Here is a 26,877-nt window from a genome sequence, read left to right as displayed (position 1 = left end):
TTTTAGGTGTTCAGTTATGAATAAAAAGAATTGTATGTATAGTTCCATCTGCTCTTGAGACCCGTGAAGATCCAGGGTAGAATAGGTCTTCAGCAATCCATGCTTGCCGTAAAAGGTGACTATGCTTGTTGTAAGAGGCGTCTAACGGGCTCGGGTGGTCAGGCTCGCTGACTTGGTTGATGCATGTCATCGTATCCCTAATTGTGTGGATCGATGCTCATGATGTTAATCACTGGATTATCTGGCAAGCATTGGGTACAGGGGATCTGTTCTGTTCCGCCATCCCAACAGGAGGCGAGCATTGGGTACAGGGGATCTGTTCTGCTCCACCATCCTAACAGGAGGCGAGCATTGGGTACAGGGGATCTGTTCTGTTCCACCATCCCAACAGGAGGCGAGCATTGGGTACAGGGGATCTGTTCTGCTCCACCATCCCAACAGGAGGCGAGCATTGGGTACAGGGGATCTGATCTGCTCCACCATCCCAACAGGAGGCGAGCATGGGGTACAGGGGATCTGTTCTGCTCCACCATCCCAACAGGAGGCGAGCATTGGGTACAGGGATCTGTTCTGCTCCACCATCCCAACAGGAGGCGAGCATTGGGTACAGGGGATCTGTTCTTTTCCACCATCCCAACAGGAGGCGAGCAAGGGGTACAGGGGATCTGTTCTTTTCCACTATCCAAACAGGAGGCGAGCAAGGGGTACAGGGGATCTGTTCTGTTCAACCATCCCAACAGGAAGCGAGCATTGGGTACAGAAGATCTGTTCTGCTCCACCATCCCAACAGGAGGCGAGCATTGGGTACAGGGGATCTGTTCTGTTCCACCATCCCAAAAGGAGGCGAGCATTGGGTACAGGGGATCTGTTCTGTTCCACCATCCCAACAGGAGGCGAGCATTGGGTACAGGGGATCTGATCTGCTCCACCATCCCAACAGGAGGCGAGCATGGGGTACAGGGGATCTGTTCTGCTCCACCATCCCAACAGGAGGCGAGCATTGGGTACAGGGATCTGTTCTGCTCCACCATCCCAACAGGAGGCGAGCATTGGGTACAGGGGATCTGTTCTTTTCCACCATCCCAACAGGAGGCGAGCAAGGGGTACAGGGGATCTGTTCTTTTCCACGATCCAAACAGGAGGCGAGCAAGGGGTACAGGGGATCTGTTCTGTTCAACCATCCCAACAGGAAGCGAGCATTGGGTACAGGAGATCTGTTCTGCTCCACCATCCCAACAGGAGGCGAGCATTGGGTACAGGGGATCTGTTCTTTTCCACCATCCCAACAGGAGGCGAGCATTGGGTACAGGAGATCTGTTCTGCTCCACCATCCCAACAGGAGGCAAACATTGGGTACAGGGGATCTGTTCTGTTCCACCATCCCAACAGGGGGCGAGCATTGGGTACAGGGGATCTGTTCTGTTCATCCATCCCAACAGGAGGCGAGCATTGGGTACAGGGGATCTGTTCTTATCCACCATCCCAACAGGAGGCGAGCATTGGGTACAGGAGATCTGTTCTGCTCCACCATCCCAACAGGAGGCGAGCATTGGGTACAGGGATCAGTTCTGCTCCACCATCCCAACAGGAGGCGAGCATTGGGTACAGGAGATCTGTTCTTTTCCACCATCCCAACAGGAGGCGAGCATTGGGTACAGGGGATCTGTTCTTTTCCACCATCCAAACAGGGGGTGAGCATAGGGTACAGGGGATCTGTTCTGATCTTGTATCCACACAGTGACAGGCAGGGAATACAAGGGACCTATACTTCTCCAGTATCCATACAGGGAGACAGACATGGGGAACTGGGAACCTATTCTGTCAAAGAATCTCCACAGGGAGACAAGCATGGGGTACTGGGGACCTATTCTGTCCCAGAATCCACACAGAGATACAAGCAGAGGGTACTGGTGAACTATTCTGCCCCAGAATCCCCACAGGGACAAGCATGGGGTACCCGGAATGAATCCTGTTCCTGGAATCGTCACAAGAAGACATGTTGCTCTGGGGACCTATTCTGCTACAGAATCCACACAGAGATACAAGCAGAGGGTACTGGTGAACTATTCTGCCCCAGAATCCCCACAGGGAGACAAGCATGGGGTACTGGGGACCTATTCTGTCCCAGAATCCACACAGAGAGACAAGCATGGGGTACTGGGGACCTATTCTGCCCCATAATCCTTACAGGGAGACAAGCATGGAGTACTGGAGACCTATTCTGTCCCAGAATCCCCACAGAGAGACAAGCATGGGGTACTGGGGACCTATTCTGTCCCAGAATCCACACAGGGTGACAAGCATGGAGTACTGGGGACCTATTCTGTCCCAGACTCCACACAGAGATACAAGCATGGGGCACTGGGAACCTATTCTACACAGGGAGACAAGCATGGAGTACTGGGGACCTATTCTGTCCCAGAATCCACACAGAGATACAAGCATGGAGTACTGGAGACCTATTCTGCCCCAGAATCCACAAGAGAGAGACAAGCATGGGGTACTGGGGACCTATTCTGTCCCAGAATCCCCACAGAGATACAAGCATGGGGCACTAGAAACCTATTCTGCTACAGAATCCATACAGAGATACAAGCATGGGGTACTGGGAACCTATTCTGTCCCAGAATCCACAAGAGAGAGACAAGCATGGGGTACTGGGGACCTATTCTGTCCCAGAATCCCCACAGAGATACAAGCATGGGGCACTGGAAACCTATTCTGCTACAGAATCCATACAGAGATACAAGCATGGGGCACTGGGGACCTATTCTGTCCCAGAATCCATACAGAGATACAAGCATGGAGTACTGGAGACCTATTCTGCCCCAGAATCCACAAGAGAGAGACAAGCATGGGGTACTGGGGACCTATTCTGTCCCAGAATCCCCACAGAGATACAAGCATGGGGTACTGGGGACCTATTCTGTCCCAGAATCCACAAGAGAGATACAAGCATGGGGTACTGGGGACCTATTCTGTCCCAGAATCCACAAGAGAGAGACAAGCATGGGGTACTGGGGACCTATTCTGCTACAGAATCCATACAGAGATACAAGCATGGGGTACTGGGGACCTATTCTGTCCCAGAATCCCCACAGGGAGACAAGCATGGGGTACTGGGGACCTATTCTGTCCCAGAATCCACAAGAGAGAGACAAGCATGGGGTACTGGGGACCTATTCTGTCCCAGAATCCACACAGAGATACAAGCATGGAGTACTGGAGACCTATTCTGCCCCAGAATCCACAAGAGAGAGACAAGCATGGGGTACTGGGGACCTATTCTGTCCCAGAATCCCCACAGAGATACAAGCATGGGGTACTGGGGACCTATTCTGTCCCAGAATCCACAAGAGAGAGACAAGCATGGAGTACTGGGGACCTATTCTGCTACAGAATCCATACAGAGATACAAGCATGGGGTACTGGGAACCTATTCTGCCCCAGAATCCCCACAGGGAGACAAGCATGGAGTACTGGGGACCTATTCTGTCCCAGAATCCCCACAGGGAGACAAGCATGGGGTACTGGGGACCTATTCTGCTACAGAATCTACACAGAGATACAAGCATGGAGTACTGGGGACCTATTCTGTCCCAGAATCCACACAGAGATACAAGCATGGAGTACTGGGGACCTATTCTGTCCCAGAATCCCAACAGGGAGACAAGCATGGGGTACTGGGGACCTATTCTGCTACAGAATCTACACAGGGAGACAAGCATGGAGTACTGGGGACCTATTCTGTCCCAGAATCCCCACAGGGAGACAAGCATGGGGTACTGGGGACCTATTCTGCTACAGAATCTACACAGAGATACAAGCATGGAGTACTGGGGACCTATTCTGTCCCAGAATCCACACAGAGATACAAGCATGGAGTACTGGGGACCTATTCTGTCCCAGAATCCCCACAGGGAGACAAGCATGGGGTACTGGGGACCTATTCTGCTACAGAATCTACACAGGGAGACAAGCATGGGGTACTGGGGACCTATTCTGCTACAGAATCTACACAGAGATACAAGCATGGGGTACTGGGGACCTATTCTGCTACAGAATCTACACAGAGATACAAGCATGGAGTACTGGGGACCTATTCTGCTACAGAATCTACACAGGGAGACAAGCATGGGGTACTGGGGACCTATTCTGTCCCAGAATCCACACAGAGATACAAGCATGGAGTACTGGAGACCTATTCTGCCCCAGAATCCACAAGAGAGAGACAAGCATGGGGCACTGGGGACCTATTCTGTCCCAGAATCCCCACAGAGATACAAGCATGGGGTACTGGGGACCTATTCTGTCCCAGAATCCACAAGAGAGAGACAAGCATGGAGTACTGGGGACCTATTCTGTCCCAGAATCCCCACAGGGAGACAAGCATGGGGTACTGGGAACCTATTCTGTCCCAGAATCTACACAGAGATACAAGCATGGGGTACTGGGGACCTATTCTGCTACAGAATCTACACAGAGATACAAGCATGGGGTACTGGGGACCTATTCTGCTACAGAATCTACACAGAGATACAAGCATGGGGTACTGGAGACCTATTCTGTCCCAGAATCCACACAGAGATACAAGCATGGAGTACTGGGGACCTATTCTGTCCCAGAATCCCCACAGGGAGACAAGCATGGGGTACTGGGGACCTATTCTGTCCCAGAATCCACAAGAGAGAGACAAGCATGGGGCACTGGGGACCTATTCTGCTACAGAATCCATACAGAGATACAAGCATGGGGTACTGGGGACCTATTCTGTCCCAGAATCCCCACAGAGAGACAAGCATGGGGTACTGGGGACCTATTCTGCTACAGAATCTACACAGAGATACAAGCATGGAGTACTGGGGACCTATTCTGTCCCAGAATCCACACAGAGATACAAGCATGGAGTACTGGGGACCTATTCTGCTACAGAATCTACACAGGGAGACAAGCATGGAGTACTGGGGACCTATTCTATCCCAGAATCCCCACAGGGAGACAAGCATGGGGCACTGGGAACCTATTCTGCTACAGAATCTACACAGGGAGACAAGCATGGGGTACTGGGGACCTATTCTGTCCCAGAATCCACACAGAGATACAAGCATGGAGTACTGGGGACCTATTCTGCCCCATAATCCTTACAGGGAGACAAGCATGGAGTACTGGAGACCTATTCTGTCCCAGAATCCCCACAGAGAGACAAGCATGGGGTACTGGGGACCTATTCTGTCCCAGAATCCACACAGGGTGACAAGCATGGAGTACTGGGGACCTATTCTGTCCCAGACTCCACACAGAGATACAAGCATGGGGCACTGGGAACCTATTCTACACAGGGAGACAAGCATGGAGTACTGGGGACCTATTCTGTCCCAGAATCCACACAGAGATACAAGCATGGAGTACTGGAGACCTATTCTGCCCCAGAATCCACAAGAGAGAGACAAGCATGGGGTACTGGGGACCTATTCTGTCCCAGAATCCCCACAGAGATACAAGCATGGGGCACTAGAAACCTATTCTGCTACAGAATCCATACAGAGATACAAGCATGGGGTACTGGGAACCTATTCTGTCCCAGAATCCACAAGAGAGAGACAAGCATGGGGTACTGGGGACCTATTCTGTCCCAGAATCCCCACAGAGATACAAGCATGGGGCACTGGAAACCTATTCTGCTACAGAATCCATACAGAGATACAAGCATGGGGCACTGGGGACCTATTCTGTCCCAGAATCCATACAGAGATACAAGCATGGAGTACTGGAGACCTATTCTGCCCCAGAATCCACAAGAGAGAGACAAGCATGGGGTACTGGGGACCTATTCTGTCCCAGAATCCCCACAGAGATACAAGCATGGGGTACTGGGGACCTATTCTGTCCCAGAATCCACAAGAGAGATACAAGCATGGGGTACTGGGGACCTATTCTGTCCCAGAATCCACAAGAGAGAGACAAGCATGGGGTACTGGGGACCTATTCTGCTACAGAATCCATACAGAGATACAAGCATGGGGTACTGGGGACCTATTCTGTCCCAGAATCCCCACAGGGAGACAAGCATGGGGTACTGGGGACCTATTCTGTCCCAGAATCCACAAGAGAGAGACAAGCATGGGGTACTGGGGACCTATTCTGTCCCAGAATCCACACAGAGATACAAGCATGGAGTACTGGAGACCTATTCTGCCCCAGAATCCACAAGAGAGAGACAAGCATGGGGTACTGGGGACCTATTCTGTCCCAGAATCCCCACAGAGATACAAGCATGGGGTACTGGGGACCTATTCTGTCCCAGAATCCACAAGAGAGAGACAAGCATGGAGTACTGGGGACCTATTCTGCTACAGAATCCATACAGAGATACAAGCATGGGGTACTGGGAACCTATTCTGCCCCAGAATCCCCACAGGGAGACAAGCATGGAGTACTGGGGACCTATTCTGTCCCAGAATCCCCACAGGGAGACAAGCATGGGGTACTGGGGACCTATTCTGCTACAGAATCTACACAGAGATACAAGCATGGAGTACTGGGGACCTATTCTGTCCCAGAATCCACACAGAGATACAAGCATGGAGTACTGGGGACCTATTCTGTCCCAGAATCCCAACAGGGAGACAAGCATGGGGTACTGGGGACCTATTCTGCTACAGAATCTACACAGGGAGACAAGCATGGAGTACTGGGGACCTATTCTGTCCCAGAATCCCCACAGGGAGACAAGCATGGGGTACTGGGGACCTATTCTGCTACAGAATCTACACAGAGATACAAGCATGGAGTACTGGGGACCTATTCTGTCCCAGAATCCACACAGAGATACAAGCATGGAGTACTGGGGACCTATTCTGTCCCAGAATCCCCACAGGGAGACAAGCATGGGGTACTGGGGACCTATTCTGCTACAGAATCTACACAGGGAGACAAGCATGGGGTACTGGGGACCTATTCTGCTACAGAATCTACACAGAGATACAAGCATGGGGTACTGGGGACCTATTCTGCTACAGAATCTACACAGAGATACAAGCATGGAGTACTGGGGACCTATTCTGCTACAGAATCTACACAGGGAGACAAGCATGGGGTACTGGGGACCTATTCTGTCCCAGAATCCACACAGAGATACAAGCATGGAGTACTGGAGACCTATTCTGCCCCAGAATCCACAAGAGAGAGACAAGCATGGGGCACTGGGGACCTATTCTGTCCCAGAATCCCCACAGAGATACAAGCATGGGGTACTGGGGACCTATTCTGTCCCAGAATCCACAAGAGAGAGACAAGCATGGAGTACTGGGGACCTATTCTGTCCCAGAATCCCCACAGGGAGACAAGCATGGGGTACTGGGAACCTATTCTGTCCCAGAATCTACACAGAGATACAAGCATGGGGTACTGGGGACCTATTCTGCTACAGAATCTACACAGAGATACAAGCATGGGGTACTGGGGACCTATTCTGCTACAGAATCTACACAGAGATACAAGCATGGGGTACTGGAGACCTATTCTGTCCCAGAATCCACACAGAGATACAAGCATGGAGTACTGGGGACCTATTCTGTCCCAGAATCCCCACAGGGAGACAAGCATGGGGTACTGGGGACCTATTCTGTCCCAGAATCCACAAGAGAGAGACAAGCATGGGGCACTGGGGACCTATTCTGCTACAGAATCCATACAGAGATACAAGCATGGGGTACTGGGGACCTATTCTGTCCCAGAATCCCCACAGGGAGACAAGCATGGGGTACTGGGGACCTATTCTGCTACAGAATCTACACAGAGATACAAGCATGGAGTACTGGGGACCTATTCTGTCCCAGAATCCACACAGAGATACAAGCATGGAGTACTGGGGACCTATTCTGCTACAGAATCTACACAGGGAGACAAGCATGGAGTACTGGGGACCTATTCTATCCCAGAATCCCCACAGGGAGACAAGCATGGGGCACTGGGAACCTATTCTGCTACAGAATCTACACAGGGAGACAAGCATGGGGTACTGGGGACCTATTCTGTCCCAGAATCCACACAGAGATACAAGCATGGAGTACTGGAGACCTATTCTGCCCCAGAATCCACAAGAGAGAGACAAGCATGGGGTACTGGGGACCTATTCTGTCCCAGAATCCACACAGAGATACAAGCATGGAGTACTGGAGACCTATTCTGCCCCAGAATCCACAAGAGAGAGACAAGCATGGGGTACTGGGGACCTATTCTGTCCCAGAATCCACACAGAGATACAAGCATGGAGTACTGGAGACCTATTCTGCCCCAGAATCCACAAGAGAGAGACAAGCATGGGTTACTGGGGACCTATTCTGTCCCAGAATCCCCACAGGGAGACAAGCATGGGGTACTGGGGACCTATTCTGTCCCAGAATCCACACAGGGAGACAAGCATGGAGTACTGGGGACCTATTCTGTCCCAGAATCCACACAGAGATACAAGCATGGGGTACTGGGGACCTATTCTGTCCCAGAATCCCCACAGGGAGACAAGCATGGGGTACTGGGGACCTATTCTGTCCCAGAATCCACACAGGGAGACAAGCATGGAGTACTGGGGACCTATTCTGTCCCAGAATCCCCACAGGGAGACAAGCATGGGGTACTGGGGACCTATTCTGTCCCAGAATCCCCACAGGGTGACAAGCATGGGGTACTGGGAACCTATTCTGCTACAGAATCTACACAGAGAGACAAGCATGGAGTACTGGGAACCTATTCTGCTACAGAATCTACACAGGGAGACAAGCATGGAGTACTGGGAACCTATTCTGCTACAGAATCTACACAGGGTGACAAGCATGGGGTACTGGGAACCTATTCTGCTACAGAATCTACACAGGGTGACAAGCATGGGGTACTGGGAACCTATTCTGCTACAGAATCTACACAGGGTGACAAGCATGGGGTACTGGAGACCTATTCTGCTACAGAATCTACACAGGGAGACAAGCATGGGGTACTGGGAACCTATTCTGTCCCAGAATCTACACAGGGAGACAAGCATTGAATACAAGAAATCGCGTCCACCCAAAAAGCCCCACAAAGAGACAAACATGAGCATATTTTGAATGCGTCCACTTATCATCACACCTCCACAATATATATGTTTAGAGATAATACAGCGATAAAATCTTGGAGGCAATTTTTTCTGCACGGATACTGGGATCGCATCACAAAGTAGATCCTCAGGGTTTGTGTTTATTTACACCTCAACAATGGCCTATTTCAGGACCACTATCTGGTACATTCAGGAAGATATATCAAATGTTTTGAAAGGTTTCATGGTTGGCTAGCTTGCCCCAACAGGCCCCAGGGAGGGTTGTACTCCTTGTGACACTCTCTCACTGAACCATACAGCCAGACTTTCACCCACAACACCTATTCATTGAGGTGCCTGAAGCACTTATCTGTTGTGCCACAAGGCAAGGCACATGTACGCTTTTGTACTGGACACAGTGGATGTGGCATGAGAGGTGAGATTTCTTATGTGGAGTGTTAAATATTGATCTTTCTGCTTCATAAAGTTTATCAAGACTTTCGTGAAAATATTTTTGATTGAGAGTTTGTGATGTTGAGATGGAGAAAGTTTTTGTTTTTCTTTGTAAAGAGTAGGGATTCCAGCAATAAATTCTTGATGATTTTTCTTGGTCGAAACAAAACGTTGTGATTGAGTTGAGAAAGTCGGACATGGTAAGTAAATTTTGTGCGACTACTCCATCTGTGATAAAACCGGTAAATGATTCAAGCTTCTTCCTTCCTGCATCCTGTAGGTCTTGCTGGTCAAATTATTTGCATCCATTTTTTGTCTTTGTTTGTTTAGGCAATATTTTGTGTCTTGTAAAACTGGAGATATTCTGCTTATTTAGGATAACAACTGTTGAAACGGAATGCTAATATTTCCCTTTGTGGTATTTACTGTGTATCTAAATATATGTGACAAGAAATATTTCAAACATTTGGGCTAGGATGTCTGTCAAACAACTCTATTATAGTGATTTCAAAACATGAAGCATTCAGAATGTTCTATATTAGTCATTCTCCAACTCATGTCATCCCACTGAATATATGATAGGCCTCATTATCTATGTGGATGGATGGATGGATGGTATTCTTGATATGGCCCAACTTACTCACTCACTTGTATTCCTACAGGCTGTAGTAACCAGGGCTAATTCTAGGATTCATGAACATTTGAAACTTTCACATAAAGGGCCCATGTCAGAAAATTCCTAGACTGAACCCTGAGTAATGCATAAAGTGGTGTAAAAGTGGAAATTGCTCTGAGTCAGATTTGATGGAGTTCGGATATCGTGAAAGGTCGACTGTAGGAAAAGCCTTCTTTGAGATCTTTCTTTTTAGTCAGGATTCACTGAAATGTCACCACCACTGTAATAGATAATACTCTGAGTATCATACTGGGGTATGTATCGATACAAGCAGATGCAGGTGGGGGAGTTGGGATTAATACACTTTTAACAGCTTTCCAGTAATATCACAGTGTGTCAGCTTGATGTGGGAGGAAAGCCCGAAGTAATGCAGCTTTTGGACGTTTACCACTGTGGTGAAATGAGTCTGGTGCTGACAAACCTAGAAACATAATCGAGGCGAATCTGAATTTGAACCCACGATCTTAGGTTTATGGCGTGCCCAAGGGATGCAACTCTGCACAGCAAATTGCGATGCCTTAATGGACTGGGCCACTCGTACCACTAGAAGATATGTGGATATTTATGTAATGGAGAAATCATGAGAATCTGTTGATTCATCCCCCGGAATCATCAGATTCGAGGGTTTCTCCGACTTATGTGTTACAGGGCATTTAGAAGGCGTCATCGTGGCATTGTCATATGTGTTACAGGGATTTAGAAGGCATTGTCGTGGCTTTGTCATATGTGTTACAGGGCATTTAGAAGGTGTCGTCGAGGCATTGTTATATGTGTAACAGGGATTTAGAAGGTGTCGTTGAGGCCTTGTCGTATCTGTTACAGGGCATTTAGAAGGTGTCGAGGCATTATTCATTTTACATGACAAATGAAGAGTTTCCATGAACCATAGAGTGGTTACTATTGAGATTGAATGTTTTTACAGCACTATGAGCAGGCTAATCATGTATACATTTACAAATAATAGTCAGTGAAAAACACACCAGGCAAACGAGGTTCTAATCCTAGACTAGGGTCAGTTACCGCTATTGTCTCGGTGGGGAATAAGGTGGGGAATTAGGTGGGGATTACGAACACCTACAGCAGTGGCAGACTGAAGCTTTTGTAGTGTTCATTGTTGTTTCTGTGCTTGGAAAGGAATTAGCATCACCCAGTTTGGTATTCCAGAGTAGGACAGGTCCTCATGACCCCAGGTTTGTCTCCTTGTATGGATTCTGGGGCAGAACAGGTTCCCAGTGCCCTATGATTGTCTTCCTGTATGGATTGTGGGGCAGAATAGGCCCTCAATACCCAGGTTTGTCTCCCTGTGTGGATTCTGGAGCAGAACAGGTTCCCTGTGACCTATGATTGTCTCCCTGTGTGGATTCTGGTGCAGAACAGGTTCCCAGTGACCTATGATTGTCTTCCTGTATGAATTCTGGGGCAGAATAGGCCCCCAATACCCCAGGTTTGTCTTCCTGTGTGGATTCTGGAGCAGAACAGGTTCCCTGTGACCTATGCTTGTCTCTCCATGGAGATTGTGGGGTTGATAGACCCAGAGTACCTCATTATTGTCTCCCTGTGGGGATTCTGGAGCAGAATAGTGGTTAAAGCGTTCGCTCGTCACGCCGAAGACCCGGGGTTCGAATTCCGACATGGGTACAATGTGTGAAGCCCATTTCTGGTGTCCCCCGCCTTGATATTGCTGGAATATTGCTAAAAGTGGTGTAAAACCAAAATCACTCACTCACTCAATCACTCACTCACTCACTATTGCCTCTTATGACAAGCATTGGTTACTGGGGACCAGTTGTACCACTTCTGAATAGGAAATATGCCCATGAAATATGTTTCAATCTCTGGCCCAGTCATAATCCTGTGCTGTTTGCAGTAATGAATTGCTTCCCTTAACCTTGTCAGGATATCCTGATTTCGGATTGGTTTCTCAATTCACCCTTGTCATGATCCTGGGTTCATTAGCACCCTTACCAAACTCAAAAGATTTCCAAAGTGACAAACATTTACAATATGCATTTGGTTTTTCTCCCTCACTGATCTGACTTGCCATGATATAGCTGAAATCTTTTCAAAGAAGCGTTAAAATTCATTCACTCACACTCACTGAAGGCCAATATATAACTACATATATGTTCAATTTCAGCGAAGAATTGATCTTGGCCAAAATCTAAACTGCTGATAAGTTTGAAAAGGATGTAAATAACAATTGTAAGCACCTTTCACACAACAGCTATATATACTGAACAGCATTGAAAACGCACCAGCAATAAATCATGAAATATTACAAAATTAACTTGAGCATGTGGCTGAGAACATTGCATGGTCATGAGTAGAAGCACTGTTGAGTGCATGTACTGTATCACATATCCCAGTATGTATTCATTGTGCATCAAGCATATCACTCTACCAACACAGATCTGTCAAGTCATTCTCATTATCTGGCTCATAAATCCCGAGTTCAGCAAGTTTGTCATCTTGCCCCTGAGGGCTGAGTTATTGGGGAGCCCCTGAATGGGCCACAGTCTTGCCTGTAGGAAGACACACTTGGTTACCTTTGATGGTTGTGCTGGAGGATATGTCAAGCTTATGTCATAACATGGCTGTAGGTGTCCAGGAAGTAGAGGTATGTTGTATACAGCTTGTCAGGTGTGGACGCAGGTCGCTGGCCTGTTGTTGTCTGGCTTTTGTCACTGTTTGGCATATTGGTATCATGTCATGTTGGTATCATGTTGGTATCATGTTGGAATCATGTTGTGTTGGTGTGATGTTGTTTTGGTGTGATGTTGTGTTGGTATCATGTCATGTTGGAATCATGTTGTGTTGGTGTGATGTTGTTTTGGTGTGATGTTGTGTTGGTATCATGTCATGTTGGAATCTCATGTTGTGTTGGTGTGATGTTGTTTTGGTGTGATGTTGTGTTGGTATCATGTCATGTTGGAATCATGTTGTGTTGGTGTGATGTTGTTTTGGTGTGATGTTGTGTTGGTATCATGTCATGTTGGAATCTCATGTTGTGTTGGTGTGATGTTGTTTTGGTGTGATGTTGTTTTGGTGTGATGTTGTGTTGGTATCATGTCATGTTGGAATCATGTTGTGTTGGTGTGATGTTGTTTTGGTGTGATGTTGTTTTGGTGTGATGTTGTGTTGGTGTGATGTTGTTTTGGTGTGATGTTGTTTTGGTGTGATGTTGTGTTGGTGTGATGTTGTGTTGGTGTGATGTTGTTTTGGTGTGATGTGTTGGTGTGATGTTGTGTTGGTGTGATGTTGTGTTGGTGTGATGTTGTTTTGGTGTCATGTTGTTTTGGTGTCATGTTGTTTTGGTGTCATGTTTTGGTGTGGTGTTGTGTTGGTATCATGTTGTTTTGATGTGATGTTGTGTTGGTGTGATGTTGTGTTGGTATCATGTTGTTTTGGTGTCATGTTGTTTTGGTGTGATGCTGGTGTTTTGTTGTGTTGGTGCCATGTTGTGTTGGTGTCATGTTGATGTCATGTTGTGTCTTTGTCATGTTGTGTTGGTGTCATGTTGTGTTAGTGTCATGTTGTGTTGGTGTCATGTTGATGTCATGTTGTGTTGGTGTCATGTTGTGTCTGTGTCATGTTGGTGTCATGTTGTGTCTGTGTCATGTTGGTGTCATGTTGTGTTAGTGTCATGCTGGTGTCATGTTGTGTATGTGTCATGTTGTGTTGGTGTCATGTTGATGTCATGTTGTGTTGGTGTCATGTTGTGTCTGTGTCATGTTGGTGTCATGTTGTGTTGGTGTCATGTTGTGTTGTTGTCATGTTGATGTCTGTGTCATGTTGGTGTCATGTTGTGTTGGTGTCATGTTGATGTCATGTTGTGTTGGTGTCATGTTGATGTCATGTTGTGTTGGTGTCATGTTGGTGTCATGTTGTGTCTGTGTCATGCTGGTGTCATGTTGTGTCTGTGTCATGTTGTGTTGGTGTCATGTTGATGTCATGTTGTGTCTGTGTCATGTTGGTGTCATGTTGTGTCTGTGTCATGCTGGTGTCATGTTGTGTCTGTGTCATGTTGTGTTGGTGTCATGTTGATGTCATGTTGTGTTGGTGTCATGTTGTGTCTGTGTCATGTTGATGTCATGTTGTGTTGGTGTCATGTTGATGTCATGTTGTGTTGGTGTCATGTTGGTGCCATGTTGTGTCTGTGTCATGTTGTGTTGGTGTCATGTTGATGTCATGCTGGTGTCATGTTGTGTTGATGTCATGCTGGTGTCATGTTGTGTCGGTGTCATGTTGTGTTGGTGTCATGCTGGTGTCATGTTGTGTTGGTGTCATGTTGTGTCTGTGTCATGTTGTGTTGGTGTCATATTGGTGCCATGTTGTCTGGGTGTCATGTTTTGTTGGTGTCATGCTGGTGTCATGTTGTGTTGGTGTCATGTTGTATTTGTGACTTGCTGTGATAGTGACAGTGTAATACTTCCCCTGGAAGCACGTAGCTTTATGGGGCTCGTCAAACCTGTAACATATCGTGCAATCTGAGATTATGACACCCAGGAGAAATTAGTATACAGAAAAAGCTGATTATTCAAGTGAAATATAAATTTTGTGAAGTGAAAAGTGATAGTCTTTTAGTAATAGACCAGCAGATGTGGACCACCAGATGTTGTCCATCTTGTATGCAACGATGTATTGATCCGTGTGTTTGTGCTGTATGTATTATGGGGGATTGTGTGGGCTGGTGGCAGAACATAAATACATCACACTGGTGTTCCTTCTCACTGTGTGGAATGCCAGCTGGGATGTTAGGAGACGTCTTGTGATCTGGAACTAGATTTTGAGAAAGTTTACAGGTATACATGGTAGGTACGATATCGCATTGTCAGGGTTCAAATTTAAGCTTACATATGAGGTGTTCTCATCTTATAGCACTAGTGTTGAAAATTAGTGATTTAATGATCCCTAACTGTCTTGCGGTGAAGTGGATACAGCATCTGCCACTCTCCTACCCAGAGTTCCATGCGGCCGGCAGCCAGCTAGCATAGTACCTCTGCCACAGGCCAGCGCCATGTGACGATTCGTCACATCTTTCACAGTCCATTCAAGATATTGCATATGATTTTCATCCGTTTCATGTTTGACAAGTCTACACATTTTCATAAACAAATGTCAAAGAATGGTTAACTTTCATTGAGAAAGTATGCAAATACGTAAAAATCTACTTGTTTTCGCGTAGTTATCCTATGTTTACATTGGTTGTACGGCTCCACGTGCTGTCATCGAAGCCCAACGGAGAGCTAGCGACACGGTCACTTTGGTGCATAAATATATATTGTCATGCAACTCACTGTCGCAGTTGTAGTAGCATATCTATATAGTTATGCAAAACAATATGTAAAGCGCCCCCAAATACTTGCATTAGTCCGTTCTATACTGATTTCTGAAAAAGCGCGTTTGTTTACAAACAAGAGAAAAGTCCGGTCACGTGATATGCAAATTAGCCTGTGGCAGTGGTGTTATGCTGAGTCACCACTGCGACGGAGTGTGAGCATCTGCCTGTAGAGTGGGAGGTTGGTGATTCAATCCACGAACCGTGTCATACCAAAAGATGCTAAAGCTAATTGTTGTTACCTTGCCTGGTCCTCGGCATTAAGGAGTTGAAACAAGGACTGGTTGGCCTGGAGTCAGTATTTTGTGTCTGAGTGGGATATCTATGTTAAACTGTGGCTGTGATCTAGGATTATAAAACTGGTGTCAATTCTGACTAGCACAATCAGATACAGGCACATCGCTATATAAGTGAAATAACCTTGAACACAATTGAAACCCCATTTCACTACACCCTAGCTTTAAATACCATTGCAGAGAACAAGAAGGATCACAGAACCCCAGGCTATTTCTGACACTTTATTATTAACTAGGCAGTGATGAATTATGAGCTCTTGGGGCTTTAAAATATTTTTAATGGTTTAGATTTCCCATTTCATATGACCATGAACTGTTGTTCATGTTTGGGAATTAGAAATGGTTTGTTTTTGGCTGTTTTAGGGTGTCTGATAATTTTGTGACTGAAATGTACAAAAAAATGGAGTTGATATGTCTTTGAGGGATTCTTAGGAGGAACAGGTTCCAGAATTGTAATTCTGAAGATTGGTTGGTCACAATGACTGCTGAGTATGAATAATCAATGAATGATTGACCAGCAGGGAAACTACTAGGCTGTGTCATTGAACCTTTTTTTCATCATGAAATAGAAAGCAGCATTGAGCCAACACTACTCATGGTGGGTTGCTTGAAGTATTGAAAACTGGTTTGAGGTGATGAGATAAGTCACCTTGGTCTATCATCGTTTGGACTGTATTTCAGTTATACATGTATCATGGAATGTCAGCTTAATGTGGGAGGAAAGCTCAAAGTGATGCACCAGTTTGGTGAAACCCAAGAGCATGGGTGTGATGCTGACAAACCTCGGATCATGATCAGGTCAAACCGGGATTCAGTCTCACAATCATAGGCTTCTGGCACACCTAAGGGACAGAACTCTACATGGCAAATGGTTGCACCTTAGATGACTGGGCCCCCCGTGCCCCCCATATGATGATAAGTAAATACCCTGGTCCCACCTTAACTACCATAGCACTGCTGGGAAGTGACATCACATTTCCACATTGTCAGTAACGAAGCCAGGTAGCAAATAAATTCAGGGTGTTTATCATTATATCATTGAGGATGGGGTGGAACAGTTCTACCAAGACCTGCCCCTTCAGCTCTATGAAAGCCCACACAGAAAACCTATTCATTTGAATGGTATTGGGCATTTTAAAGTGCTTTTCCTGGACCACAGTTAGCATAAGGAATTAAGCTTAAGACGAACCCAGCACATTTGTTGTGTAAATTGCGGCACATTAGATGTGTGGGCCACTAAGGGCCACTATTTATCGCTGTCCCACTTGTATTCACACTCATATGTTCATCTTCTAGTATATTCACTCACTCACTCACTCACTCACTCACTCACTCACTAATGCACTCTCACTCACTAATGCACTCTCACTCACTCACCCACTCACCCACTCACCCACCCACTCACTCACTCACTCATTCACACTCACTCGCTCACTCACTCACTCACTCACTCACTCACTCACTCACTCACTCACTCACCCACTCTCACTCACTCACCCACCCACCCACCCACCAGCTCACTCACTCACTCACTCACTCACTCAACCACTCAACCACTCAACCACTCACTCACTCACTCACCCACTCACCCACTCACCCACTCACTCACTAGTCCAAAACTCATTCATTCTCAAACTATCACTCTGTCATCGATTCAATCTTTCTGTTTGATGTGAGTGGTAAATCTGTATCTTAGAGTTATCAACTGACTTCTGTGTCAAACAATGGCTGTAACCTGTAATTCATGTCACAGCAGTAGACAGATAAGTGAAAACCATCCAATGAGTCAACTGTGATACCACAAGTCCACATTTCATTATTAATTTTCTCATTTTCTTTTCAGATGACCTATCAGTGACAGAGCCAATGTGTCACGCTTCAGTCATCAACAGTGCAATACGTGACTACCCAACACCCCTGTCATTCCAAATGGACTAGTCTATCACTTGTTGCCAAGAAATCCATTTATTTTATTTCGAACATTTTCACACGATATTATTCCTGTATTGTTATGCAACGTATATGTGTAATAAGCTCTGTAGTTTATTGATTGTGATATTAACTGACTGTTCCATTATTACCAGAGGGGTGTTGACTGACAACAGGTGTGAGATAATATAATGAATGGCGATTGGTGCTTTATAGGAATGTTATGCATGCACATCAGGCGCAGTGCTGCTCTGAGCTATCTGTCATAATCACCCCAAGCAAGAGTTTTGATAGCGGCAACCTGTTCAACTATTCCACCCAACTTGGCAGCTTTCAGTAGATTTTGGAACTATTGGCACACTAAAGGGTAAACAATTTGTTTATTTAAAGAGTAAACAGTTTGTTTATTTAGATTCCTCAATTCCAGTTGTGTAAATTTTATGATTTTCAATTTAGAGATGATAGTAAAACGTAAAAGGTTAATAATGCATGTTCTTTGAAGCCATCTTGCATGATTCTCTCGTAGATATTACCAAAGGTTTTTATTTTATTTGGAAAAAATCTCCCATTTTGGTTTCTCAAGGAATTCTTTTCATAAGAACAGTGTCATCAGTTTCTTCTTACTGAAAATTATTGATTTAGTCCAAAGTCATAAAGGCGAACCTGTTTTAGTCGAAAAGTATCAAAACATCGTTCGTTTATTTTTAACATGGAGCTACAGATAAGTGACGAAATGACGGAGCCGGATCAAGATGAGATTCATGAGATTATGGTGCAGAAGGCCACGGAACTGTTCAAAGTGTGTGATAAAGAGGAAAATGGTGTTATTTCTAAACGGGATATGCAACGTCTGCGGAGTGAGCTCCCCTTGTCTCCAGATATGTTGGAGGATGTCTTTGATTCACTGGATCTCGATGGAAACGGATTTCTTACTCTTCAGGAATTTATTGATGGATTTGGTAAGTAAATTAATTTTATGAAGTTTTACCATTGTGTTTTAGTTCTTGTGCAGAGTTGTGTACCTTAGGCATGCCAGGATCCTGTGATCATAGATTTGAATGCCAAATTGGCCTGATAATGATTCCTTGTTTGTCAGCATGCTAACCTTGTGGGTTTCAATGAAGTGTGTAAGCATGAAAAAAGCTGCATCACTTTTGGCTAACCTCCCACATTAAGCTGCTGTGCTGTGTTATAACTGAAATGACCCCCTCCGTGGTCTAGTGGTAGAGCTTCCGCCTGGAGAGCGGAAGGTGCGGGGTTAGATCCCCGGCCGCGTCATACCAAAAGACATTAAAAGATGGTACTTGTTGTTACCCTGTCTGGCGCTCGGCATTAAGGGGCTAAAACAAGAACTGGTCGGCTTGGAGTCAGTATACTGTGTCTGAGTGGGGTATTCATGTTAAACTGCGGCATGGTATCTCAGTGACCTAGCACTATAAATCGGCATCATTCCAGACTAGTACAAGCAGCCACACAAACACACACACACTTACATGCACGTCGTTATATAAGTGCAATAATCTTGGACGCGACGTTAAACCCAATTTCACCTCACCTCACCTTATAACTGAAATGCTGTTTAAAGCATCGCCAAATTCGTTTTAATATTCTTCTCATGTCTGATATCCACAAGAACACAGAAGATTCGATTCGGTACGTAATGACGTATGTTGTGGCACTGTGTCAATCATCCAGTTGCCCATGTGGTTGTCCGTCTATTGTTGACTTTAACGTTTTCTACATCTTCTCTGAAACTACAGGGGTAGGGGGGTAGTCTAGTGGTTAAGCGTTTGGTCGTCATGCCGAAAACCCGGGTTTGATTCCCCCATATGGGTTCAATTTCAATCTCATTAAAATCAGATCTTAGTCCTCGATATCACTGAACAAATAATGGTCACAGAGTTCCAATCTGACCTAAATGTGTCTGCCATTATTTCTTCATTGTTCTGGTGAGCTACAGAGCCTAGAGACAATATTTTTATGAATATGTAAGTAATTGCGTTTATTGTTGTGCAGAGTTACATCCCTATGGCATGCCAGAATGCTATGAATGTGAGTTTGAATCCGACAATTACCAGATTGACCACCATCAATTTAATTATAACTGATGCCAAATTAAAATGAGAATTAAGCGTCAAGTTTGACCATGTTTACGAAAGTCATTATTATTGATCGACTAAAAGTTTCATATATATTATTGATTTTTTCCTTCTGTTCTATTTGCTGCTTGTATTTTATTTTTGTGGGTAGCTAGAATTGTTTACATTGCTGCGTGTGATATTTTGTTTTTCTGCAACATTCATCACTTGTATTTTATAACTTAATTGCACTTACCTTACCCAACAGATGTAGGGCAGTCAGGTAGCCTAGTGGTTAAAGCGTTACACTGATAACCTAGGTTTGATTCCCCACATGGGTGCAATGTGTCAGAGTTCCAGATAAGCTGCGTATCTGCATAAAATTCGTATCAGAAATGCAGAAATATGCAGTAAAACAAAATCCCACCGTATCAAATATGCAACGAACATTACAGATACGCTAAAACTTGTGCGTATCATCAAAATATTGTGAAGTAACCCTGCGTATTCGATTCGCAAATCAGCAACTTATTTTGAAATTATAAAAGGGCATTCCGTCAACCTTGCCAAACTCCACGATGACAGTTACATCATGATCATTTGCCATCACACTTTCTTGTGGAAGTATCGTGGTATTTTTGAGTCCTATAAAGCTCTCGAACCCACACGACACCAGTTGGCAGGGACTAGATGAATATTGTTTTTAAATATTTAACTTAAATACCCACATGTATAAAAGCTAGTGGGTAACATAAATTTGAATACCCAGATAGAATTACTGATACCCAGTGATTTTAAAATGCATGGGTAAAATACCCACAACACCAAAAGCTTATCTGGAGCTCTGATGTGTGATGATTATGTTTGGTTTCCCTGTCGTGAAATTGCTAGAATATAGCAAAGAGTGGCATATACTCATTCCTAACAGATGAATTAATTCCATGATTCATTCAATGTTTGTGTTGAACAAAAATTTGTGTAATTAAAATCAGATCTTCTACATGGAAACGATACTCATCTGTGTGAAGATTTGAGGACACTCCCTAGGAGGGTGTGTCAGGTGAACTTTCTAATTAGCCAATCAGCATTGAGGCTTATTAATTCATGATAAGTGTAGCATTCAGGCAAGCATATCTGTTTTCTGTATCTTGAAAATGAATATAGTCAAGTAGTTCCGATTGGAAAATAACTAAAGCAATGGTATTTCACGGATATTTGATACATCCTGCAAATTCTGAGCACTAGGGGGCGGTCGGGTAGCCTAGTGGTTAAAGCGTTAGCTTGTCATGCAGAAGACCCAGGTTCGATTCCCGACATGGGTACAATGTGTGAAGCCCATTTCTGGTGTCCCCCGCTGTGATATTGCTGGCATATTGCTAAAAGTGGCGTAAAACCATCCTCACTCACTGAGCACAAGGACATCTACACTCTGAAAGAGCGTACTATCAAATATATATTGTGTTCTGTGGTGGTTTTGTATTGTTATGATCGCAGTTTCTGAATCGAGTTGGTGAGTAAATGAAGCCAAATTGTTTTAGATGTGACGCGACCTTCTGTGGAGGTGTCTTACAATCTTGACACAGAGAGGTACTGTGCTGGAGTAAAAGGTCTGATTTAATGAAACTTGAACCACAATATTCTTGTTACAATGTACACTTTATAACTCTCTTGCTTACTTAATTGTCTTAAAGAGTATTGTACCAGGACTACTGTCAACTGCTGGGAAATTGCTGGAATAATGCAAAAAGCGGCATAAAACTTCACTTCACTTCATAACCTTGTCCAAGAAAGTGAGGTTTTAAGCTGCTTTTTGCAATATTCCAGAAATATGCCGGCAGCAGACGTCTGTTTTGGCAAAATAGAAATTTGTATGCATGCCGCACTCAGCCATCTTTCTGTCTTCTGAAACGGCAATATTTTGTGTCTGTGATTGACAGAAAGAATTAGGACGAATACGGATAGAGTGTCTAGCAAGTGTGAATCATCAAATCCATCTGAAAGGAATACTCACAGGTTTCGGCGTAAAAAATTGCAGTCCCTGCATTGTATGTATGACCAGTAGATGCCGTCGGCTTACGCTGCTACATGAAGGCTAAGTCATGTATGCTGTATTCTTGTATGCTGTATTCGTGTCCGCTGTATCCATGTGCGCTTCAAATGTGTAGTCGGCATTTATGCTTCTGCTCAGCAGTTTGCTGCAGTGACAAGGTTTAAGTGCTTGTGTTAGCACACAGATATCATCAATGATTTAATTCGCCTGAGCTTTGGTCTCATCTTTTCAAAGCAATGCTTACCTGGGCTTAGTTTGAGGCTGTACTTGTTATCGAAACCATTGCTTACCTGAGCTTACTTTGAGGCTGTACACGTTATCAAAACCATTGCATACCTGAGCTTAGTTGAGGCTGTACATGTTATCGAAACCATTGCTTACCTGAGCTTAGTTGAGGCTGTACATGTTATCAAAACCATTGCTTACCTGGGCTTACTTTGAGGCTGTACAAGTTATCGAAACCATTGCTTACCTGAGCTTAGTTGAGGCTGTACATGTTATCGAAACCATTGCTTACCTGAGCTTACTTTGAGGCTGTACATGTTTTCAAAACCATTGCATACCTGAGCTTACTTTGAGGCTGTACAAGTTATCGAAACCATTGCATACCTGAGCTTAGTTTGTGGCTGTACATGTTATCGAAACCATTGCTTACCTGAGCTTACTTTGAGGCTGTACTTGTTATCAAAAGCAAAGCATGCTTAAGCTGAGCATTCAATTGTGTAAATGCTTACTACTTTACACCTAGAGACACAACAGCACAGCACTTTGCTTTAGCTTATCAATGCTTATCATGCTCTTGCTTGTATTGCCACATTGTTAACATCAGCTGATATCTCCATGGTTGTTGTCAAATTCCAATACAATAATCATAAGAACGTAATCATTGGTTAATCTAAATCGACAAGTGCTGTCTCACTTCTGAGCTTGCCGACTGCTTATCAGCTTGTGCTTAGTGCTTTGGTTTGAAATATTTGATCCTGTCATTGACCAGGTAGTGCTTATAGGTTACATAGTTTTTGCTTTTCAAAGCACAAATATTGCAATTTTGCCTTTTTTGCTTTTAGTTTTGTTTCAATTTTACAACATTCCATTCATGTTGATCATATTTATGATGCATATTGCCATGGCTAACGGCTAATGGCTAACATGAGTGTTACCATGGCTAATGTGACTATGGTTCTTCCCCTCTGGGGGTTCCAGGTTAGAACTGGCCCCCACCAGCTTATTCTGGTTGTTGAAGGTGGCTGAATGGATCAGGTGGTCAGGCATGGTGCTTTGGTTGATAGCATGTCCTTGTACCCTGATGGTGTGGATTGTTGCTCATGATATCAATCACTGAATTGTATGGTCCAGAATCGATTACTTACAGCCTGGTTGTCTCTTGTAGCTGGAATATTGCTGAGTGTGTCATCAAACAGCAAACACACACACCATTGTTAACATTGGTAATATTGCTATGGTGACTGTATTGCCATATATTGTTAACATTGGTTGATATTGCCATGATTTCTGTATTTCCACATTGTTAACATTGGTTGATATTGTCATGGTGACTGTTTTGCCACATTGTTAACATTGCTTGATATTGCCATGGTTTCTGTATTGCCACATTGTTAACATTGGTTGATATTGTCATGGTGACTGTATTGCCACATTGTTAACATTTGTTGATATTGTCATGGTTTCTGTATTGCCACATTGTTAACATTGATTGATATTGTCATGGTTTCTGTATTGCCACATTGTTAACATTGGTTGATATTGCCATGGTGACTGTATTGCCACATTGTTAACATTGGTTGATATTGTCATGGTGACTATATTGCCTCATTGTTAACATTGGTTGATATTGCCATGGTGCTTGTAATGCCACATTGTTAACATTGGTTGATATTGCCATGGTTTCTGTATTACCACATGGTCAACAGTGGTTGATATTGTCATGGTGACTGTATTGCCACATTGTTAACATTGGTTGATATTGTCATGGTGACTGTATTGCCACATTGTTAACATTGGTTGATATTGCAATGGTGCTTTTATTGCCACAATGTTAACATTGGTTCATATCTCCTTGGTTATTGACAATCGCTAATACAATAATCATAATACCATAATCAGTGAAGGAATTGTTATTTGTTTGTTTGTAGTTCAACACTACACCTAGCAATATTCCAGCTATATGACAGCAGCCCGTGTAAATAATTGAGTCTGGATCAGACAATCCAATGGTCGATATCACGAGCAACGATCTGCATCGGGTTATGATGACATGCAATCAAATGACCAAGTATGACCATCCGATCCACCCAGTCACATTTTGCAACCAGCAAAGCTTGGTAGGGACCTATTGTAACCCGGAATCTCCACTGGGGTCAATGAAATGAAGTCCCTTAAGGCAATTAACAATGTCAAGGAAAACAGGTAATGGGAAAATAGAGCAAGGGTATACTTTCTTAAGACATTCCAAATACTCTCCACTCTCCTCAGACCAACAGCCAGTGATTTTAATGCCTTGAAAGACCCTTCATTCATGGATTGTGGGGGCACGGGTGGCCCAGTCGTCTAAGGCGCCGCGATTCGCTGTGCAGAGTTGCGTCCCTTGGGCACGCCAGAAACCTATGGTTGTGGGTTCGAATCCGGGTTCACCCCGATTATGTTTCCAGGTTTGTCAGCCCCATACCCGTGCTCGTGGATTTCATCGAAGTGGTAAACGTCTGAGACCTGCATCACTTCGTGCTTTCGTCCCACATTAAGCTGGCACGCCGCGATAAAACTGGAATACTGTTAAAAGCGGCGTTAAATTCACTCATGGTCTGAAAATGGGCAAAGTTGCTCAGTGGCCAATACCGTAATACATCTATTTGTTGTTGTATGTTTATGTTTTATGAATATATTACCAAGGTGAGTCCACACATTGAGATGAGATTATAAATCTGCAGTCATGCAAGTAGATACGAAATTTGCAGAGTCAAAACAATATCATGTCCCATCGATTTCGCTCACATTTAAAAGAAATTACACAATATTGAATTCTGTCTACTTTAACCCCAAATACATCCCCACGTTATGGGTTTTCGGATGCTTTAGAAACATTCATAATTTTTTCTCTTATCACAAGAACAACTGTAAAACATCTCACTCAGTTATAAAAGATGACTTTATGTTAAAAACAGGCCATCATCTGTGTATTTACAATGTCTGTGTGACGGCACACCCCTTGCTATAGTGTGATTAATCGCGATAAACATGGCCGTCCGAAAACGTATGATGTCCGAAAACCTATGATCCGATGATCCATCATGTACAGGACTAGTGAGTGAGTGAGTGAGTGAGTGAGTGAGTGAGTGAGTATGGTTTTACGCTGCTTTTAGTGATATTCCAGGCATATCACGGCAGGGGACACCAGAAATGGGCTTCACACATTGTACCCATGTCGGGAATCGAACCCGGGTCTTTGGCGTGACGAGCGAACGCTTTAACCACTAGGCTACCCAACCGCCCCTACAGGACTAGTCAATGTTGATCACACTAACACAGCTAATGTCAAGGTGTGTTGTTGGAACAAAAGGGAGTTTACATGGAAGCTATGTCCATTGCTACCATTAGCATTGAGTATGTCGTGTTGTAAGTACATGTCACGTGTGTCATCTTGATAAAGTGAGACAGATTGACAGCTTTAAATGTCTCCCAATGTGACAAAACACAATAGCTCTAACTACCACGTTCATGAGCTTATTATCATCCTCATTCTGGGCTGGCACCTGATTTCAAAGGCCCTGCAAACTGCATATTAATATATCTTCTTATTATATGTTGTTTGCAAGCAATTCATTTTTTACCACAACGTGGACAAAGCTGTGAGACCAGGATGGCATTTTCAGAGCAGGGAGGTTTTGTATTTTTTTTCACTTTTGGGGGGTCACAATGTACGACTGATTTGTGTACTGACTGCCTGGGTCTTTGCTCACAATGTCAACCACTGGTTTGCCTCAACAAGACTGAGTGTCCCTATATGAGTTAAAAAGTATTGGACAAGTAGATACAGTGGTTTAGTAGCTTATCATGGCCAGAATCTATGTCTGCTGCATCAAGTAGTCAAGTGCTTGGCCACGGCTGTTTGCATCTCATCGTCTCCCAATTGCGGGGAGTGATGCTCATGATGTCAATCACTTGATTGTATGGTCCAGACTCGATTATTTACAGACCGCCATCATATAGCTGGAATATTGCTGAGTGTGGCCTTAAACAACAAACCCCCAAAAACTAATACCGCACTGACCAATATTCAAGCTATATGATGACATCCTGTAAATAATCAAGTCTTGACCAGACAATCCAGTGATTCATATCATGAGCAACATTCTATCCAGGAATCCCCACATTTTGTCTATAAGTGGGTCAGCTGTAAGTAGTTTAGTATCCTACTCAGTACCTGCTATTGCTCATGTCCCGGTACTACCTGGTTTAGCCACTGTTGGTCACATGTAATCCTGGTTGCTTCTGTGATGTTCCAGGCAGTTTCCTGGGGATGAAGCCAGGAGGGACGGGGTCGATGGAGGAGGAGGAGGGGGAGGAGCGTGTTTACGAGGACGAGGATGACGGTGCCAATACTGTGGAGGTGGAGAAACACTTCCAGGAGATGATGAATAATGTTGGCGCCAAAAGATTCTTCAACGAGTAAGTTGAGATTAATGTTGATTTCTGTGCCACTAGAATGTTTAGCAAAGTATCTCTTACACTAGGGTGTTCACTATAACACCTGGGTGTTCACTGGCAAGTAGGGTGTATCTCTTATACTTGGGTGTTCACTATAACACCTGGGTGTTCACTGGCAAGTGGGGTGTATCTCTTACACTATCGTGTTCACTATAACACCTGGGTGTTCACTGGCAAGTAGGGTGTATCTCTTATATTTGGGTGTTCACTATAACACCTGGGTGTTCACTGGCAAGTAGGGTGTATCTCTTATACTTGGGTGTTC

General features: G+C 44.6%; 1 protein-coding gene across 14 annotated transcripts in view; it reads left to right on the top strand.

Moving 5' to 3' along the window:
• Window positions 1-26,877, top strand: part of LOC124116029 (EF-hand calcium-binding domain-containing protein 4B-like) — a 108,568-nt gene that overhangs the window by 27,181 nt on the left and 54,510 nt on the right. For 4 of the 14 annotated variants that reach the window (XR_006858061.2, XR_006858059.2, XM_046477235.2 and 1 more), the window contains exons 1-3: window positions 18,149-18,721; window positions 21,778-21,885; window positions 26,411-26,573. Coding sequence is in view for 12 of the 14 variants with exons in the window: in XM_046477235.2 (XP_046333191.2) it covers window positions 18,472-18,721; window positions 21,778-21,885; window positions 26,411-26,573 (521 nt within the window). In the remaining 2 variants the exon portion in view is untranslated. The other 10 variants (XM_046477230.2, XM_046477233.2, XM_046477229.2 and 7 more) reach the window with 9 other exon arrangements.

Source organism: Haliotis rufescens, unplaced genomic scaffold (assembly GCF_023055435.1).
Source record: "Haliotis rufescens isolate VD_foot unplaced genomic scaffold, xgHalRufe1.0.p SCAF_6, whole genome shotgun sequence".
Lineage (NCBI taxonomy): Eukaryota > Metazoa > Mollusca > Gastropoda > Lepetellida > Haliotidae > Haliotis > Haliotis rufescens.
Note: the sequence above shows the minus strand (reverse complement) of the source record. Positions and strands in the feature narration are given on the sequence as shown.